Source organism: Pavona decussata, unplaced genomic scaffold (assembly GCF_977016875.1).
Source record: "Pavona decussata unplaced genomic scaffold, jaPavDecu1.1 SCAFFOLD_87, whole genome shotgun sequence".
NCBI lineage: Eukaryota > Metazoa > Cnidaria > Anthozoa > Scleractinia > Agariciidae > Pavona > Pavona decussata.
The window spans coordinates 5,175,827-5,194,981 of NW_028145504.1; the positions used below are offsets into that span (position 1 = coordinate 5,175,827).

At 37.2% G+C, this 19,155-nt stretch overlaps 2 protein-coding genes across 4 annotated transcripts; both read right to left on the reverse strand.

Annotated features, from left to right (window-relative positions):
* Window positions 1-5,406: 5,406 nt before the first annotated feature.
* On the reverse strand, window positions 5,407-8,600 carry LOC146474973 (phospholipase A2 A2-actitoxin-Cgg2a-like). Of its 2 annotated transcripts, none has more exons than XM_085116313.1 (5): window positions 8,475-8,600; window positions 8,336-8,369; window positions 7,862-8,012; window positions 6,865-6,983; window positions 5,407-5,618 (listed from the first exon to the last, which is right to left on the reverse strand). In XM_085116313.1, exons 1-5 carry the CDS (start codon window positions 8,550-8,552, stop codon window positions 5,491-5,493), a joined length of 510 nt encoding a protein of 169 aa, XP_084972439.1. In that variant the 5' UTR covers window positions 8,553-8,600; the 3' UTR covers window positions 5,407-5,490. The 2 variants fall into 2 exon arrangements, with proteins under 2 accessions (XP_084972439.1, XP_084972438.1); XM_085116312.1 differs by having other exon boundaries at window positions 7,862-8,015.
* A 5,135-nt stretch (window positions 8,601-13,735) lies between these two features.
* Window positions 13,736-18,734, reverse strand: LOC146474974 (basic phospholipase A2-like). Of its 2 annotated transcripts, XM_085116715.1 has the most exons (4): window positions 18,655-18,734; window positions 16,639-16,765; window positions 15,778-15,884; window positions 13,736-13,905 (listed from the first exon to the last, which is right to left on the reverse strand). In XM_085116715.1, the coding sequence occupies exons 2-4, from the start codon at window positions 16,737-16,739 to the stop codon at window positions 13,757-13,759; spliced, it is 357 nt and encodes a 118-aa protein (XP_084972841.1). In that variant the 5' UTR covers window positions 16,740-16,765; window positions 18,655-18,734; the 3' UTR covers window positions 13,736-13,756. The 2 variants fall into 2 exon arrangements, with proteins under 2 accessions (XP_084972841.1, XP_084972842.1); XM_085116716.1 differs by lacking the exon at window positions 18,655-18,734 and having other exon boundaries at window positions 16,639-16,857.
* Between the last annotated feature and the right edge of the window lie 421 nt (window positions 18,735-19,155).

Below are 19,155 nucleotides of genomic sequence, written 5' to 3' on the forward strand. Positions count from 1 at the left end.
TTTCAGTTCACAAGGTTTCGATCGATTTTCCTGATTTTCTCAAAACGCAAATGTTTCTGGCCAATTTAAGCCACACCATGATTCTTACTTTAGTAAAACGTTATTATGGACAAAAGATGAAAGAAATCGACTCTGCTAAGTTTCGCCAGAAAATTCAGATTTTGCTCGATTTTTCCTGACCGCCGCTCTTAAGATGTTCTTAAGTTATCTTTTTACAGTATTTCAACAAATTTATGCGGACGTGACCAAGACACCTATTATTTGGGTTAATTGGACGATATAGACCGAATTTTTTCATGTATTATTTTATCCTTAGTTATATACTGTTCATTTTAAAAATATTTAGTTAGAATAAACATGTTCTTCACTGACTCTCAGCCAGGGTAATGTTCTTAGTATGTTCTTAAATTTTAGTTCATCTCATCCTCAAAGTTCTATTAAAAAAGGTTCTTATAAACAACAACAAAAAAAGAGTGTACATTCGCTTGAGTTTTCGCGGTGAGTTTGTTTACACTTCAATACGCAAATTACCTTCAAGTAATGTTTAAAACACGAGCAGCAGTGTTTTATCGAGATTTGCGCCTCGTGGTTTTAGACCCGATAAAACACGTGCTGCGAGTTTTTTGAACGGCTTTAAAAAATTCCTGGAAAAGCGCGTGTCAAGCGAGTTCATAACAATGAATCTTTTGTGAACGTTGAAAATTAGCATACGAGAAAAACATTAATCACCGCATACTAATAAGGAGGCGTTTTTATCGGGTTTTAAAATCACTGCACGTGATGTTTCATCGACTATTTGATAGGCCAATGGACTTTTGAATTATTAACGAATTATCGTTCTCTTTTTCAAAACGCTAGCATAGAATTTCAATTAAAAATTTTCCGCTGCCATAGAATAAAAAGAAACATTACTTTTCTTATAGCGCGGGCGATGGTCAATCGCAGGTTAGTGTTGTTTAAAAGGGTTATTTTTAGTTGAACTGCCTGAAAAAGGTTTTAATTAAAGTTGAATATTTCAAATAACCTCTACAAGGAGGGCGTATTTCCATGGTGAACTCCTTTGATTTAACTCTAAATCTCTATCAACTGTAACCGCTCTCCATGCATTAGCTCTACCGCAGGGATTTATATATAACCCATTAGGGAGTCATGATGATAACCCTTTGAAGATAAGTGTCGCTCAAAAACTTGAATTCTAATTCAACATCTTGGATCTTGCATCTCAATTTTCAATTGATGTCGAAATTGATTCGCGTTTGCTTTGTTTTTGAATTTCTGTTCTCTGTCAGATTGACCAGCATATATCACAGCACTTTCTCAATGGCCGTTTTCACACTAGAGACGGATTATCCGTCTAAGACGGATAATCCGTCTTAGACGGATAATCCGTCTTGATGTGAAAACGGGACGGTCTTCAATTTGGACGGATAATCCGTCTGATTTCATCCGTCTGATTGTCCGTCTATTTAGACGGATTTTGAAGACGAATTATACGTCTGAGACGGATAATTCGTCTTCGAATTCACACCTAGACGGGAAATGTATCAGACGGATTATCCGTCTCTAGTGTGAAAACGGCTAATGAATAAGAGGCAAAGCCAAAACCAATTGTGACTTGCCTTCAAGCTTTTTCCCGCAATTTATGCACAGTTTTACATCCACTAGCTTCGAGTTCTGATTGGTTCATTGTGCTGTTTACGTCCGTTGTGATTGGCAAGAACAGTAACTCTGTTGTTTTAATTTGACGACACTCAGCTGAAAACCACTCTCTATGGCGTTAATTATTGTGGTGATGCCGAAGGTTAGTTACCGATCAACTGCATCCACTGGTTGGTTCCCTTTTCCTCCAAAACCACAAAAGCATCAGTACCCCATGTAGTCTTTCGGGTTTCGTCCTACCTCACAAAATACCATAAAAGCAAACTGAGCTCCATTTCTTTTTCCTCGATGTAACTCGTTTCCTACGTTTAGAAATAAAATTGCCCGATGTATAAGTTGGCATCAAATGTGTACATGTACTTTCAAAATTAGAATGCAACTTGAACGTCTCTTTCCTAGGGTTTTACTGGTTGGCGAAAATGGCCGAAATTAACTAACCCGTCTTATAACTGAGATTTCAGCAGCTACATCCATACATTTCCCTGTATTTTTCCCGCGAACTATTTTTAGTAGCAGTTCACGGCTGGTTCGCTATACAGACAAATGTATGGAAAGTTCAAAACACGACTGGACGCTTTCTGGCACAGCTACATCCCTCCAATTTTTTTCTTAAATCCTTTTCCTAGCGCCAAAAGTTTCCAAATCATGATTTTTCAGAAGCGATGTTTTAGGAAAATTATTTGACATCGGATTTCCATACAAACACTGTTATTTCAAGACTGTTTGCCTACTCGTCAAAATGGCGTCGAAAATCGTGATAAGGCCTATTAACATTCAAGTGATTGTGAAGTTGAAACAGCATACCTCCTTGTTCCTCCCAGGTGGCATCTTCCATCTTATTGACTTCATACTGTTATTAATGGTATCATAAAAAAGGTTCTTCCATTGATCTTGGTACATTCTGTCACTCCATGGTAATCCATGGTAATCTTTAAAAATGTCAGTAGGCCAGTTATAACTTACATTACCTCTTTTGCTGTTTGGATAAGTGCCAAGACAATAAACGTTAAAATCGAGGGCATTTTCATCGTCAATATGGCAGTCACGATGTCAAGCAATATTCACGCGATATAAGTATGTAAAGAGCATGTCAACGGCGCTAATTTAAATGATAATATATCTGAATTTACTATCAGTAAAACAGGTGCGTCATCTAAAGTCAAATAGACATCAAAACACGGCTGCTTTTTTTTATTTAAAAATAAATATTTTCCACAAGTATACATAGATACCGATTGATGGAAAAGGGTGAAAAATAGTTTGATTATATCTCGCTTCAGGTAGTTTGAAAACATCCTTTAAATAAACCGTTTTTTTAATTCATTGACTATACCAATACTGTTGGAATGACAGGTGACATGTAAAACATTATAAACATTTAACGATATTCGCAAAATAATCCCCATGGAGTGATAAATGTTCATTGGTTGCTTGGTGAAAACGTTCACTTAAAAATATACAGTTTTATATATAGTCACGCTCTGTTTTTGTCTTTCATGCATTATCATTGATTGTAAGTATTTCAACCGTTTCTAAAACAGTCACAGCGAACTGGCCAGGGTGTAAATAAAAATAAAATTAATTGTTTTTCAGTTGACTACGATATACGATTTACGGCTGACGGGCTTCCTGATCACCGCAAACTACAAAATAATCCAGTGCAAATAAAATCTGGAATCCTTCAAATCCCCGGCTAATCTTGAAATAAAGTAGTGCTTTTACGCATAGGAAACAATTATTATCCCCATTATATTTCAAACTCTCGAAAAATTGTTTTATCCGATTTCTAAACACCTCGATCAAAGTTTGTCTAAAAAAATAAAAACTCTGCTGCGCGTCGTTTTTTTAACCCATTTCTCGTTGTTTGGAAATCGAATGATACACTCTTCCTCGTGTTTGATATATTACTAAAACATTAATATTCACAGGCGCTAAAACATATTTGTTCTGAAAGCAAGAGCTGTCACAATATAATATACATATCTTTTGTCACGTCTTTGTGTCTTTCTAATGTGCTACTTTCAAGAAACCTAATCAGACACACAAGATATTCGGCGATACATTAGGTGCTTCTACCTTTTGAGTTTAGCCTGTTACCATTTAAGTTGAGTTGTTTTTCGATATGTTCTTGAAAGATAAAATTTTCTGCGAGTAAAAGAAGTGATTTATCTGGTTGCAAATACTTTTAATAGTTTTCCTCAGTTTCGTTCCCATACATAGTACATTCAAATGCAGTCAGGTTCATTTTTTCTAAATAGAACAGTCACAGAGACTAGAAAGAATGCATAATTAAAAGAAATGTGACTTAATTTATGTTGTTAGCTAGGTAAAAAAATACTGGGAAAAATATAATCCGATTTCTCCTAACAAGATTCGAACCTATTCCCTTCCCTTCCCTTGATAACTTGCTGGGATTCTCTGCCACTAAGCTACAGGAGCCGCGTGGGAAAAACTCAGTAGCAAGGCAATCGTAAAATATGTCACTAAAAATGAAAAAAAAAAAAAAGGTCGATGAAGGAGAAAAATGTTACCATAGCAACGAAGAGAATTATGGTTTGGTGGTTAAACGACAAATCATTCATATTCTCGCACGTCAGTGATTCAACTTAAGAATGGACTTTAAAATGCAGGACGCAAAGGATGTGTAATTTTAACTCTGTAATTAGTATGTTTTTTAGGTCTTACGGGATTACGGCACAGACGTTTTCCTTAATTTTTTAATTACGATGTATAGTCTCATTTTCAGTTATATACAGGTGTATATGAAATTCAAACAACGTTTCAAATAATTTAAAATGATATTGTTCCATAAGGTGAAAGCAGCAACTGAAAGGGTTGGGTGGTTTACGAAATATCGAGTCAATTATTTCGCGTGCCATTTTCAATTCTCATAATCTTATTCTACAGGTGAAGAGTAGAACTTGAACACAGTCGAATACGTTGTTGGTCAGGTTTCACTACTTAGTGATTGAAAAACTGATAGAAAATGTTCGTGGGTTTATTATCATCATTTTCATCATCATCATCATCATCATCATCATCATCATCTTCATCATTATTACCATTATTATTAATATTATTATTATTATTATTAATATTATTATTATTATTATTATTATTATTATTATTATTATTATTATTATTATTATTATTATTATTATTGAAACAAAGCCGGACTGTCGATAGATTTCTTGTCTCAAATCAGATTTGTTACTGATGCGATTTATTGGTAGAATTGCACAAGTTAAAGATTCATTTGAAGGGTCTTTGCGCACTCGTTGAGTGGGAGTCAATTTTCGCACATGCAGTGTCTCGATCTGGATTTTCAATCCATCGTACGGGAAAAAAATGACGGCTTTACATTTTACCACAGTAACCTGCGAGCCTAACACTGCCAACAGGAATATCCTCTCTTGGCACATAGAATGCAGGATGTTTGTCCCATGAACCTAGTTTAATGGCCTTAGCTCCCACGAGTCTCCTGTAGCTCAGTGGTAGAGCATCTGAACTAGTAATCGGAAAGTCTCAGGTTCGACTCCTGATAGGAGAAATCGGATTTTTTTCCGAGTTTGTCTGTGTCATTTACTGATGAATACATCATTCTCAAGTTTTCTACTACAACGAAATTTTTAGCTGGTATTTTGCCAAAAAAAAGGTACAGATTTTCCAAGGTTATAACCGGAAATCCACAGAATTTGAACTATTGGTTGCCCTGTTTACTATGAAGCAATGTACGAAAACTCCTGGTGCACATATTTCACGCATTTTATTTTCTATTTCAGGTAAATGCTTTTAACAACTGGATGGCATGACCTCTACTGGAGCCATCCTCTAGCAGGATGACTTGTTGTAGTCTTTGTATCTATTTTGAAAGCTGGAGTTATGATTTTTCAAGCATCGTGTTGCCGCAGCATCACATTCACACAGCGCTTTCTGACAATTAGAGTTGAACCAACTGCCTGAAAGAGAGAAAAAACAAAACAATATAAAGTTTCGTAATCCTGTCATTCGTCAAGCACTTTTCTGGGCTCAAACTAGCTCGTGCTTATTTAAACACTTACTCTCGGCCAGGATAGTAGATGGGCATGGACAATATGAAACAAAGTCCTAAGTTGCCTAACGAAAAGGTAACACCCTGCCGCACAATGATCGGCATTCAAATAAAGAACTAGGAAGGTACAGCTCTTACAAACGTCCTTGACGCTAGTGTTGGAGAAAAGACTACGTTTCTTGTGTTAGCGATCCTAACACGATACTTGCACTTAAACAGTTTATTGCTGCAGAAATTAGGTACACAGTGGAACCCTGTTAAAATCACAAGGCTCACGGATCGTGAAATTTTAGTCATCTCAAAAAGATTATCGTCTTATCTGGGCTGAGATAGCTACAAAAAGAAGGAAGACAAGAAGAGAAATAAAAAAGAAGGCGGAATAACTTTGAAACTTGTTACCAAATACATTTTAAGAAAAATTTTTTTATTTTTTGTGCTTCCGTCATTTAATTAAACCACCAGGCATTCTGAGTTTTCGTATTAATGGGATAAGTTTATAAAGAAATGTTTGGGAGTCCAATTAAAATAGTGTTAACTAACTTAGGTGGCATTACGGCAAGGCATTTGGAGTTTCAGGCGTGCGTTTGTCAAACTATGGAACCAATTTGGGTTCAGATAGCTATTTTACGTGCACAGCACTTTAACAGAATTCCGATTTTTAATCATTATTTTAAATTAACAGGTTGTAAACTTTACAACATTAAGAAACATATTAAACTAGCTTGCAGGAAATCCTACCAACAATTGACGGACTGAAGCGGAATTGACAAAAATATATACTGTTCGGGCCCGAAAACTCCTCGGGTGTTTCGAGAAATTGACCCAGTGAGCAAAATGGCGTAGCGTTTGTTTGAGCCACAAGCTGAGTGCCGCAAAACCAAACAAATTACTCTAGCTAATCACAACAGCCGTAAACAGTGCAATGATGAACGAAAAAGAACTCGAAGCAAATACATGTACTGAACCGGGCGGGAAAATGAGAACAAGCAAGACACGATTGTTTCTGGTTTTGCTTCGCATTGGTTTAGAAGGTGGCACGAATTTTACTAACCAATCATTGAGAGCAGTTAAAGGCAAACCAAAGCGGCGGAATAATTACTTTCGTTACTCAACTGAAAACCATTCTATACACTACAGTATATTAGATAACTTACCACAGCCTGTGCAACCTCTCGTAAAGTAAAATATGCCATATATTGTGACTTTGCTGAGCCAGCCGCAAGTCCCACGGTCTACTATATCATCATAACACTTGTCATGGACTTCGCAACACCTTTGAAGATCAAAGAGAACAAAGTATATTTAATTACTATTTACATACGTCGGCGTATTTCAAGAAGATGAGTTTTCAGCCACTAAAATAAAACATCTGAGGAGTACAAGAACTTGAACGCAATGTCCATGTTAGCATTGGCAAGTTTTCAAGATGATCCTAATCACCGCATGTCGCGTGATAATAACTTTAGTAATAACTTTATTTAGGTGTCACTTTATTTATCTCAACGACGTTAATACGAGAAACTAATGCTGATAACTAGAAAAATTCAAACAAAACATAAACATCTTTGAAAATCCCAAATCCCAATCCGATCATCCAATCATAACGGTGGTCTCGGCCAATTAATATGTCTCGCTGCGTGATCTTCACAATTCACCTACCATACACTAAGCCAGCTTTGAGCTTTGAGCTTTTCGCCGTCTCTGTGACTCTTTTTAATACGCCAACAATTGAGACTACGACCTCGATGACCAGGGTTCGGTTCTCAACGCACCAACTAACTCGTTGGTGTCTGGAGCAGTACAGTGGCCACTTAGTCCAAGCTTTAAGTTCCCTATTTCGCGCGAGACTTGAATTGGATGTTTCCAAACGTTCAAGACTGCCTGTGAAAACGGTTTGCTCTTAAAGATGTTTAGCTAGCGTAGTGCAGTTCTTATTGTCATTTTGACAATAAATTCCCGTGTAATGGAGTGACAACTGAATGAAGTTTTCAGCTTGAACAAGCTGGTTTTAGAAGTAAATTTTTACCGCGTGAGTGAAGAGTGCTTGATGGACTTTTATCAGCCATACTCTTTCCTTTTGGTCTTTATGACTTGCTACTAAATTTCGTTTCATTCAAAGTATGCTATACTCAACAGATAATTTTAATTTACCGATCGATCTCGTCCACTGGCTTTCCTTTTCCTCCAAGCCCACACCAGCATCCATACCCAATGTACTCGAGGGGATCTCTGCCAATTTCACACCGGACCATGGCATAAAAATCGAGTGAACCTCGTTTTACTTGTATCCTTTTATTCTCTCCTGCTGAACATGAAATACAAGGGGAATCTGATTTGAAGTGTTCGTATAACCCAAAAGATTCACTCATGTGTCTAAATATACTGTTAAATTAGATTATGATCTTTTTTTAGTTAAACTGAACCATGATGATATTGTTTTCTATATTACTGTAAAAAAAAATATTGCAACCTTCGCGGTATTTTCGTTCACTGAAAAGAAAATCAATACATGTTCCACGCTTGACGAATCAGGTCATTTTTGTCTAATAGTTACTAATATAACGTGTCGATAAAAAGTAGTGAAAACAAAAAACATTGCATCTAGTAGTCTATCTGACAAAATACCTTGCTCTTCTATGCCGCGTATTTCTCCCTTTCCCTGTGTTGATTTTATTCCACGGAGAAAGTAAAAAAAACAAATGTTTATGTTATAAAGCCTCCGTCAAAACGTATCAGAAAACTAATGTAATAAAAAAAAAGTTACCTTTGCCATTGAAGGCAAAGAGAGCCCAGTCTCAATGAGTGCAAGAGAGATGATTGTAAGTTTTACAAGTGTAATCATGGTTATTGATGTTAGAGCTTGAAAGAAACCTTTTGAAGTGGTTGGAGTGAATGAATATGTCCTCTGATATGGCCTGGGTCACTGACGTGAAGATTAGCTTATTCAGCTGCTTAAACGGCCAACGTTCGATTATGTCAACTATATTGTCGTCAAACTGAGCAAATTAGCGTTTATGTTCACTTAGACCTCCAAAATGAACAAGTTTAATTTAACGTTCCATGTTTAAATTAAGGTTGTAGAAATAAATAAGCGTTTATTGCAGACACAAATTGAATCAACGGTGAATTTTGTTTTTTGCGCATGGAACATTGTGTCCTGACAGCCTTGAATGTCTTCAGAATATCGATAACGCACAGTTGGCAACATCGCTTACATTTATGGAATTTCAAACATGCACAGTTTAAAAAGCTACTACGGCGAAAGCAAAGAGGACGCCACAAACAATAGGTAATCACATGATTTAGAGTGCAATTTGGAATTAATAGGCACGAGTAATTTTTTCAAAGACTAAAAAATTGCACGAGAAAAAATATACAATTGCTGTGATTACTTTTTAATAATATATTTCACCAAAAAATTGCAAGAAAGCCTCTCTTAATTAGGGGAATCACGTGCAAAACTAATTATTTAATTCAAACACTGCCAATATCATCACGCGTTAAGTCAGACAACAGCTTTCTCAATCTTTCTTTGAAATAAATAGGCACGAGTATTTTTTTCAAAGACTAACAAAATAGCACGAGAAAAAAAATACAATTGCTTATTTATTCCAAATTGCACGAGAAAAATCCTCTGATTACTTTTTAATAATATATTTTACGAAAAAATTGCGAGAAAGGCTCTCATAATTAGGGGAATCACGTGCAAAACTAATTATTTAATTCAAACGCTGCCAATATCATCACGCTTTAAGTCAGACAACAACTTTCTCAATCTTTCTTTGGAATAAATAGGCACGAGTAATTTTTTCAAAGATTAACAAAATAGCACGAGAAAAAAAAATACAATTGCTTATTTATTCCAAATTGCACGAGAAAAACCCTGTGATTACTTTTTAATAATATATTTTACGAAAAAATTGCGAGAAAGGCTCTCATAATTAGGTGAATCACGTGCAAAACTAATTATTTGATTCAAACACTGCCAATATCATCACGCGTTAAGTCAAACAACAGCTTTCTCAACGTTTCTCGCAATTCTTTTAAACCGCAAAAACCATCGTGCGCTAGACAGTTCCTCCAAACAATTCCTATCTTTTTCTGCACTGAATAACCTTTTTCTGCATCGTGTTAAAAAGGCATTTCTCTTTAGCCAATCAAAATCAAGAATTGTTTCAAGTATATTATTAAATGAGAAAACCTGAATATAATGCTCTGAATACGTTATAAAGTTTGGGCCTTTCTTCGCCACAATCGACCAAACAACAACGCGAGATGACCAAATTCAAGGTCATTTTGCGAAGAAGAGCAAATGACGGTCAATCCAGTTCATTTTCTGTCTCAACTTGAACCTGACGTTCCCGACCTGTTGTTATTGGCCACATTGTACAAGTTGAACAAATTGGAATAATCACAAAGTAGATCAGATAACGTGACTATATATTTTCAAGTGACGTTTTCGTTAGCATTGCCGTCGTGGTTCTTAAATATAAGTTTACGCATCGTGGCTACAAAGATGATATTCCTCAATGTATTAAAGGGGTACTGTCTCGACGATTTTGCTGTACTTTGGTCAAAACTCCTGAAATATTTGGTGAAAAACCATTTTGCTGACATGAAGTTGCTCTTAGAACACCGGCTGAGAAGAAAATATAGAGGGATTTTTTCAAGGAAGAACTAACTACGACCAGTTTTAAGGCAACTTCTCTGAAATACAAGCTAATACACAAGAAGAACTTGAAAAAAATTTGCCAATGTTTTCAAGTTGCAATACATTTCCATCCTAGCCATCCGCAGCCGCAGATAATTAATGCTAGTTTCTGTGCATTTGTAAGTTGATTGTTAACAGAACTGGACCATTATTAAACATTTCCAGTGACAAAATATATATTTTGGCCATTCAGAGATGAACCAAAAATGGCTGACACTGCCCCTTTAAGTACGGTTCTAAAGTTGTTATATTTGCAGATGACTCTAAGCTGTTAAAGATAATTGAAAACCCCTCGGATTATATAAATTTCTCTTCAACAAGACCTAACACAGCTCTCTAACTGGAGTGATACCTGGGAAATGTGTCTCAACATACCTAAGTGCAAGACCTTGAATATCTCTAGAAAGAAATTGCCTACAAAAAGAGAATGCCATCTTAATGGGACCCCACTGGCAACAGGCATATTCATCACAAACACTCTCCAATGGTCTCAATACATAAAGCAGATCTCCTCAAAAACAAACCGTACTCTTGGCCTTATTCGTAGGATCGGTAGAGATATTACTGATATTGATACCAAGAAACTCCTGTACTGCTCAATTGTTTGTCCACCGTGAGTTAGAGTGTGCCTGTGAACTATGGTCACCCTACAAGCCAAAGGACAAACTACTGCTAGAAAACATCCAGCGCAGGGCCACAAAGTTTATTTGAAATATCCAAGGGATATGTCCTACAGGGATCAGCTGCTCAAACTTTCTCTACTACCACTAGAATATAGAAGGGAAATGAAAGACTTGATACTTATCTATAAAGCTAGAGCAGGCCGTGTTGATCTGGGCCACCAAGACATTTTTTGTCAAACCGTAATTCGGCAGAGAACGTGCAATTCGTATGAACTGAATTATCAAGTACCACTCGCATAACAAAATTATTTAGTCTATTTAAGACATTCGTTTTACTATAGGGCTATCCATTTCTGGAACAAACTACCAATGGGCGTAAAAAGTGTGGACTCACTTCACACTTTTAGAGAGGGCTTTTTGACTTTTACGATAACAAAAGCATTTCTTATAATCCGCCAAGCGGTGGGGTGTAAGTTGTTAAATTCACTTTAAATTAACTAGATCGTTAATTATCTGATAATTTGTTACTAGTAATACTTCTATTTTGTTATCATTTTAAATACTTTTAGCTCGGGGCTGAATATCAATTGGGACATCGTCCTGTTTTCTGCTCCAGTTGTTGACGCTTAGGATATTCTTATTTTATCATTTAATTTTCTATGTATTAGTTGTAATGAATTCAATAACGTAAAGTAAAGTAACGTGACTGACTGCGACTTTATTGAGCGACTTCAACAATAAACTTCTCAAAGGAGTGTGGAAAATTGTTTGCTTAATGAACTTTAAACCTAGCAGCAGTCATTATTGTAAGTTTGTATTGCAAATAAGACAGTTAGCATTCTGTATGGACTTGACAAAACACGAACTAAGAGTTTATTATACGGCCTCAAAGAAGAATTTCTTCTGGGCGTATATGATACTTTATAGCCTGCGAGAGCAGACGCGAAAAGAGCTCTTTACTCTCGCAGGCTAGATACTTTATTAAATGGACGAATTAACAGTTGAGACGCGATAAATCCCCTCAAGACGGGCTTCCCGTCCTAATAGGAAAAACGGGACAGGGCAGGTTTTTGACCCGGAATCTAAGTCTGAATCGACGAGTTTTAAAAGCTACTAGTCTCCACCAGTTTTCGGTGTAGACAAAAAATCCGTCGAAATAAGTCGAAGGGACTGGAACTATGGCGAAAACGAGGCACTTTGGACAAACAAATTAAAATGGTGCGAACACCTTTTCCCCATCACTGGCTGTTCCTCTCTTCCTCCGTCAGCTCCTTGGGAACCGAACCACGGACAACTACGGGTATAATTAGCGAGCTTTGGTTTTCAAGAAAGATAGACTTGAACGCTCGTGAGAGAGAGCTTGTTAACTAGGACTACCAACTAAATTTCGTTTTCCCAGGGCCCAATAAGAGGCAATTTGAAACTCAACCTCGAGGTATAAATCCTTAGGATACACTAGTGCCGATATTTTCTTGTGTTTTCGCTGACCGAGTAACCAAATTCCTCCCATCCCAGTGCCATGGTGAAAAAAAATCGGCTTCTAATCCGTCCTAACGTGAGTTTATGTTGGTTTGATTATATGATTTTTGCATCACGAATCCAAATTAAACTAGGACAGAAAACTCATCAGACGGGTTTCTCGTCCTCTAGCCGTGAAAAAAGCTGCATAACTAGGTTAATTAAATGGCTTGAAAGCAAACGTTTCACCAACCTAAAAGTCCTGAGGATCTGTAAGGGAGTTTGTTCCGTCAATAAACAGCCAATGAAGACTTTTCAGAGTGGCACTCAACAAGAATAAATAAGAAGGCAAGATTTCCGCACAGTTCCTATTTTAGTCAATTACACATTTTGCCATTCAAAGTCCGGAAACTCTATTTATGTTAGCCGTTTTTGGAAGAGGATTATGACAGTGGTACATGTATAATGAATATACAGGGATTTGCGACGTCATCGTTATCGCTTATCGCCAGCGCCGGACATCGCACAAAACACTAGGAACAAGCCAATTAAGGACGGTGTCTAGTTCATACAGAAGTATATATGAGCGGCTTATAACTATGCGGAAAAACCAGATCTTAGCAAGAAATTTTGAAATCCAAAAAGAAAATTGGGGGTAACCATGCATTTTTCAGACTGAAGTAATTAAGCAACAAATTTAAAAAGCGTTAAGATATATATCGATTAATAACAATGTATGGATATTTTTCCAAATTTAAGCTTAATGATCTCTGAAAAATGAGTGGTTAACCCCAATTTTCTTTTTGGATTTTAATAACCCTTACTAAGATCTTTTTTTACGGATAGCCATAAACCGCGCAAAATACCTTTCAATTAGTAGGCGCCAACAGCAAAGAAATCAGGTTTCTCCGATCGTCCCGAGATGCGCAGAACACTGTCGTTAAGAAAACGTAGAATGAAAACGTAAGGGGGGTGGAGAAATAACGTGAAAATGATGATAAAGTTTTTTTTTTCTATTTATTACATCTTTAATCAAACATTTGGGCCTTATTGTCGTTGTTGTCTTTCTTTGTTTTTTTTTTCTTTACTTTTCTTTTTTTCGGCTTCTTTGTGTTTGTTTATTAATTCGTTTGTCTTTAATTGATTGTATGTTTCTTTATTTGTCTGCTGTTCTGGTTATTTTGCCCGGTGCTAGATTCCCCCTCCTCCTCCTCCAAAGAAGAAAAAGCTTTATCATTTGAGCGTTTTTCCGGTCTAACATTTTGACGTATCATAGTTAACGAACGAAGAATTATAATGAGCCTGACTGAAGCAAAACGCGGCAGCGCTATCACACTCGCACACACCCTTCTTGCATTGGACATCAACCTGGTCTTCCCATGAAGGGTAGCTCGAGATGGGATCTGAAATAAGAAAAAAATAGTTGAAATATTAAGAAAGTGCAGCGACAATCATAATTAAATATTCTCTGGCCGTTAAACTGCCTATACCCGTACTTCATGTAATATAGTTCCTGTATCAAACGGGCTGTGTTGTCTAAAATACGAAGTTTAAATCGAGTGAATGTTTGCATCTTACAACTATTAACAAAATGATGTTAATAGTTCATGATACGTAACATCTAAACTGCATGAGTATCGATAACATTTGAAACACTCCTCCGTTGAAAAACATAGTCACAAGTCTTTATAGACAGTAAATGAGTCAGGTGATGGAATTTTAAAACAATTTATTATATGGCTGGCTCCGCGAGCGGGCAAGATGAGTCAAATTCTGCGCTGTGATTGGCTACCCGAGCGGGCAAGATGGAGCTATCTTGCCCGCTCGGGATTACCCGTTGCCCGTCCGCTTGGCATCGAAAGTTTAATCCCAACAACAATGCGGGTTTTCTTCGATTTTCTCGTTGTTTTGGGGGAAAACGTTCACTAAAAAGTTCGGTAAACTCTCAACATTTACCTAAAGGAAAGGAAAGAGAATGGAATCGTCCTGGTGTAGTGAAAACTTCGTTTCAGCTACAATGAATGTGAGTTGAACCGGTGAGTTGCTCTGCGTGTAGTATTTTAGATAGAATTGATTTTGAAAAACTTATCGTCTCAAGTCGAGTGCCAAATTGATAAGTTCTCTAGGTTTGCAATGACTGTTTAAATCATAGCGTAGTGGAAGTTGCGGTTAGTGTTTAGAGCAGTTCAGAAAAGTATTTTTTTTAAGTTCGCCGAAGAAGCTCACATTTTTAATTCAGCCGCGTAAACAACAAAATCTTGTCAAAGTTTCGCCCAGTTTTCTGATTTACCTGCCCTTTTTTTCGGCTTATGTTTGCATATAATCTCAAAATCTATTGTTTCATTCAAGAATTAATGATTGGAAGCCGAAAACTGTGTAAAAAAATTTTATTATTTACGCCACCGCGCGATCGCCTGAAAATGACGAGTTTGCCGGATTCTATTCAAATCTTCCTGCTCTTGCGAAAATCTAAATTTTTCGTTCTCGATAATTTTACACTTCCTTTAAGCCATTATAAAGTTAGAGCCAGCCCTAAGATAATTTAGGATTCCTTGTTTTCCACGATTACATTCTAATCCAAAGGTGCACTGAAAATAAATCTTGCACCGGCCGGCTATGAAGAATTTCTTTCCGAGTAGAGCAGTTTCATGTCGTGTTTTGTTTTGTTATTGTAGTTTTAACTTGATGGTAAAGCCATATAATAAATCCTTTATTGACCAAGCTTGTTCGGTCAAGATGGCTGGATATTGGCCTCGTTCTTTTTTTTGCGTTTTTATGGACCTCGACTTCGTCTCGGTCCATAAAAACGCAAAAAAAGAACTTGGCCAATATCCAGCCATCTTGACCTCACGCTTGGTCAATAACGCATATATCATGGGTGAAAAAATTCACTTTTAAGCCTAAACTTTTTTTTTTGGACTTTCTTTTCGGAGCTGCTTTAAAATACCCTGCGTGGCGGGTGTAATCGGGGAAGGGGAGGGGGAAGGGAAGCGAGGGAGGCGATTGCGCCGGCCGCGCAGGCTACTTTAAAACGGTTCCGTACAAATTTACTAATGGCGATATGTATTTTTCCGACACTTAAAACTAACAATCTGAGAGGAAACGCAATATATATTTTTGGCTAAACTGGAATTCGCTAACTTGTAATCGGAAGGTCTTAGGTTCGACTCCTAATTATAGAAAAACTCGGATTTTTTTTTTTCCGAGTATGCCTGCGTCACTTACTGATTAATAAATCATTCTCGTGGAATTCGCCTTGAGTTTTTGATACTTACCGCACTGCCTACATCCTTTGTATTGGTAGACTACAGTATAAACGTGAAATGAGAAAACACACTTGACCATAAGGGAGTTGTAACATTCATCGTGAATCTTGCAGCATCTAGAAAGTATATTTAAATATCGCCAGGATAGAGGGTTGTTTTACTTATCATAGCTCTAATATCAAATTCTAAAGAAGTTAGAACTAGAAAGTTGAATGACATGCAACTTACTGACTGAGACGAGCAATTTAAAGCCACAGACTTCAGAACGTTTATAGTAGTTTAACTCAGTAACATTAAACCAAATACAAGGCTGATTGGACAGCTAAAAAGGGCAATTTTCCGTATTGCCAGGGGCTGCAAAAAGCTAAGTAAAAACAGTGGAAATAAACGGTTACAGTATTTAAAAAATGATAGTCATGAAAAGCTGAGATATGATTGGTAGAGGCTTTCTTTGTTTGTCTAACCGAAATATTGGGCAATAAAATTACCCTCGTTTCAGTAGCTGTCCCATCAGCCTTGCTTTTGGGTTTTAGGTTTTATTCAACATTGCTGATCCTGATCTACACAAAGAACCGGCTTCACTTTGCTGATGTTTGTCCAAGCGGTTCTTGCATTATTCAACAGTTAACTGAACATTACCTCAAATTTGGTTTGGCATGTTAAATTTGATAGAGACAACCGACTTAATAGACAGCTATGTTCACCCAAATATGTTGGCATTCTGTTCAATTTGAAATCTGTGCTACTTTCTGGCATCGCTTGCATCATTTGGCCCAATTAGCATCTCTTTCCCTCTCACTCCATACCAGTGACAGGGACCCAAACTAGTCCGGTCTGAAACGGAGGTAATTAACAGTAAATTTTACTCACTTATCTACTTCGTCCACGGGATTTCCATTTCCTCCCATTCCACACCAGCAGCCATAGTTGACGTAAGCGAACCTGCTTCTATTGGTCATACAGTTCACCATATTACCAAACTGGTATAAGTTACGAGCTGATAAATTAAACAGGAGAAGAAACCGCGTACGATTATTTTGTAAGAGTAGAATATATAGTAAATAAGTATCATTGCCAGACCCCTTGACAAACTAGAAATTATATCACAGGAAGAGTGTTAGATTCTACTGAAGCAAGAGACTCGATAAGCAGAAACTCTATCAGTTGTCAAATTTAGCAACGTAAAATATTAACTGACATTACATAGTGTAGGGTTCAACTATAATCCTATCCTCGAGAAAAAGGCAGTCCCACGTTAAACCTCTGAATATAATTTGCCTTAATTATTTGAACATTGTACTAATTTGGTCTTTCAAGTTTCTAAGACGCCCACGATATTATTGAACTGTTGTTAGAACTCGTATCCAGTCGTTAGGAACGCATGTGACAAGGGTGTGCAACGGTCGATGGGAAGAACGAACGACGGCAGACCGTGATCTGCCGCGTCTTACGATAAAAAGGAATAAGCGAAACGAATGTCTGGTTTATCAACAGCTGAGTTGATAACTAAAGGTAAATTTTTCACCGTCAAGAGATTCACAGGGGCACCTAGCTAAGCCATTTCGTAGTGTGCGCAGAGAGGGGTAAAAACGGAGCGCCAAAGACCTTCACCACTAGCGCTTAGTGCGCCACCCAGAAAATTTTGAAAACAAGATTTTCCGGAAACGCAATTTCTGGCCTTTTCCGCGATAATTGTTGGCATTTTTTTTTAAGAATTTAACAAACGACTCACATTTTAAGCGTTTTTAGTTAAAAATCATGAATTTTAGCAGAAGACAAGACCGTCAGCACAATGTGCAGCCATACATGTATCTTATGAACAAAGCGCGAGAGCCGTACTGTACAGGGAGAATATCGGCCCGAGGCCGCAGTGACAGTAGGACCGCGCGTAGCGAGTTCCCGGCATACAAAAAAAAACGGAGGGCCCATATTCTCCCAATATGGTCCCGGGTAAGCTTGGTTAATAAGAGATTTATTACACGACTGAAGAGAACTTTCAAGATATTTTACAAATATAAAATTTCGTCAAAACAATAAAGAAATAAAATAAAATAGCGGGAAACGTGAAGAATAAAAAATAAACCGATTCTAACTGAAAGCCTACCAGGTGTTTCGGTGGGGAAAAGGATTTCAATTTCAAAACAAAAATTCAGATAAGCCCTCGGTCTGTCTTTTAGCCGTGTAATATATGAAATCAGTATGTTATTTTACTTAGTTTTTATAATCATTTTTCAGTTTGAAGGATTTCAAGTACATGTACGCACGTGCGCATGCATGCGGTATGTGCGTGTATGGTAGCTACGCCTCTGATTCGAGTGCTCTGACGTTCCGTTAGCCTTGGATTCACTCTGACGAAGGGTTAACGCTCAAAAAGTCAGCACTCGAATCTCTTTACGGTGCATGGCTAATTTATCTTTAGTTGTCCACTCTGTTGATGAACCAAATATTCGTTTCTACTCCTTATCGACGCAGCATCACAGTTTTAGAAACTAACCTTCTTAAGCTGCTTGAGAATGGGAGAGACGAATTCAGTGGTAAGCATACAAGTCAGCAAAACACCGAAACGGCAGATCATGGCCCACAAAAGGAAAGAGGCTTATTCTTTCAGGGAAATAAAAATATATTATTAAATCAAAATATTGAAAAAGGGTGGGACGATACCTTTTCAAAATATAAATATATGAGATATATATTTGAAGAGCGGGTGAAAGATAGAAGAAAGACCGTCGTAGTTATTAACGCTAACTTCAATGGGCAGTTGCGAAAACAAAAGCCTGAAAGAAAATTCAGGCTTGAACGGGATTCGAACTTATGACCTCTGCGATGCCTTTTCTACCACTGAATAAACTCGTCCATACTCGTTCGTAAATTAATCACTCACCATACCTTTTCTACTAAGTAAATCACTCGGGGCCTGAAACACATCGAAGAGGAAAGTAAATTACTGCAGTATTCCGTTAAACCGATTCTATCAGGAAAAGGCTAGCTTTTCCTCGATTTCTGTGTTCATAATCTGAGCAAAGTATACAAATATTATCAAAATACCAAGAAGTTCTAAGCGGCCTACCTTGCTTTGGAGCGGAACACAAAGAATCATACAGGCAAGAAGCGCTAAGACAAAACAGAATAAATGTTGAAAAGCCATCTTGGGAATCATTCTTCTAAAACTGACGGAAGTTTCAGTGGTGAAGACTGCACATGGAGCACACGAAAATGATGAAGACAACACCCAAGACAAATCCTGTTGACATTATCTGAATAGTCTCAGGTTAACTGTGGGATTGTTAAGCACAAGAAAGCGTTAGAACAGAAGGCAAAGAGTTTGTATTGAAGTGTTACTTTTCCATTAGCTCCGTATTTCAATTTCGTCTTCCAACCTACATATCG

Bases quoted from the DNA above. Each gene is read 5' to 3' on its own strand.
- LOC146474973 (XM_085116312.1), bottom strand. From the start codon at position 8,552: ATGATTACACTTGTAAAACTTACAATCATCTCTCTTGCACTCATTGAG. The intron at 8,370-8,474 runs GTAACTTTTTTT...AAATCAACACAG, and splicing joins CTTTGCCTTCAATGGCAAAG to GGAAAGGGAGAAATACGCGG. The intron at 6,984-7,861 runs GTAAATTAAAAT...TGATCTTCAAAG, and splicing joins CCAGTGGACGAGATCGATCG to GTGTTGCGAAGTCCATGACA.
- LOC146474974 (XM_085116715.1), bottom strand. From the start codon at position 16,739: ATGGTGAACTGTATGACCAATAGAAGCAGGTTCGCTTACGTCAACTAT. The intron at 15,885-16,638 runs GTGAGTAAAATT...TATACTTTCTAG, and splicing joins CCCGTGGACGAAGTAGATAA to ATGCTGCAAGATTCACGATG. The intron at 13,906-15,777 runs GTAAGTATCAAA...TTCTTATTTCAG, and splicing joins CAAAGGATGTAGGCAGTGCG to ATCCCATCTCGAGCTACCCT.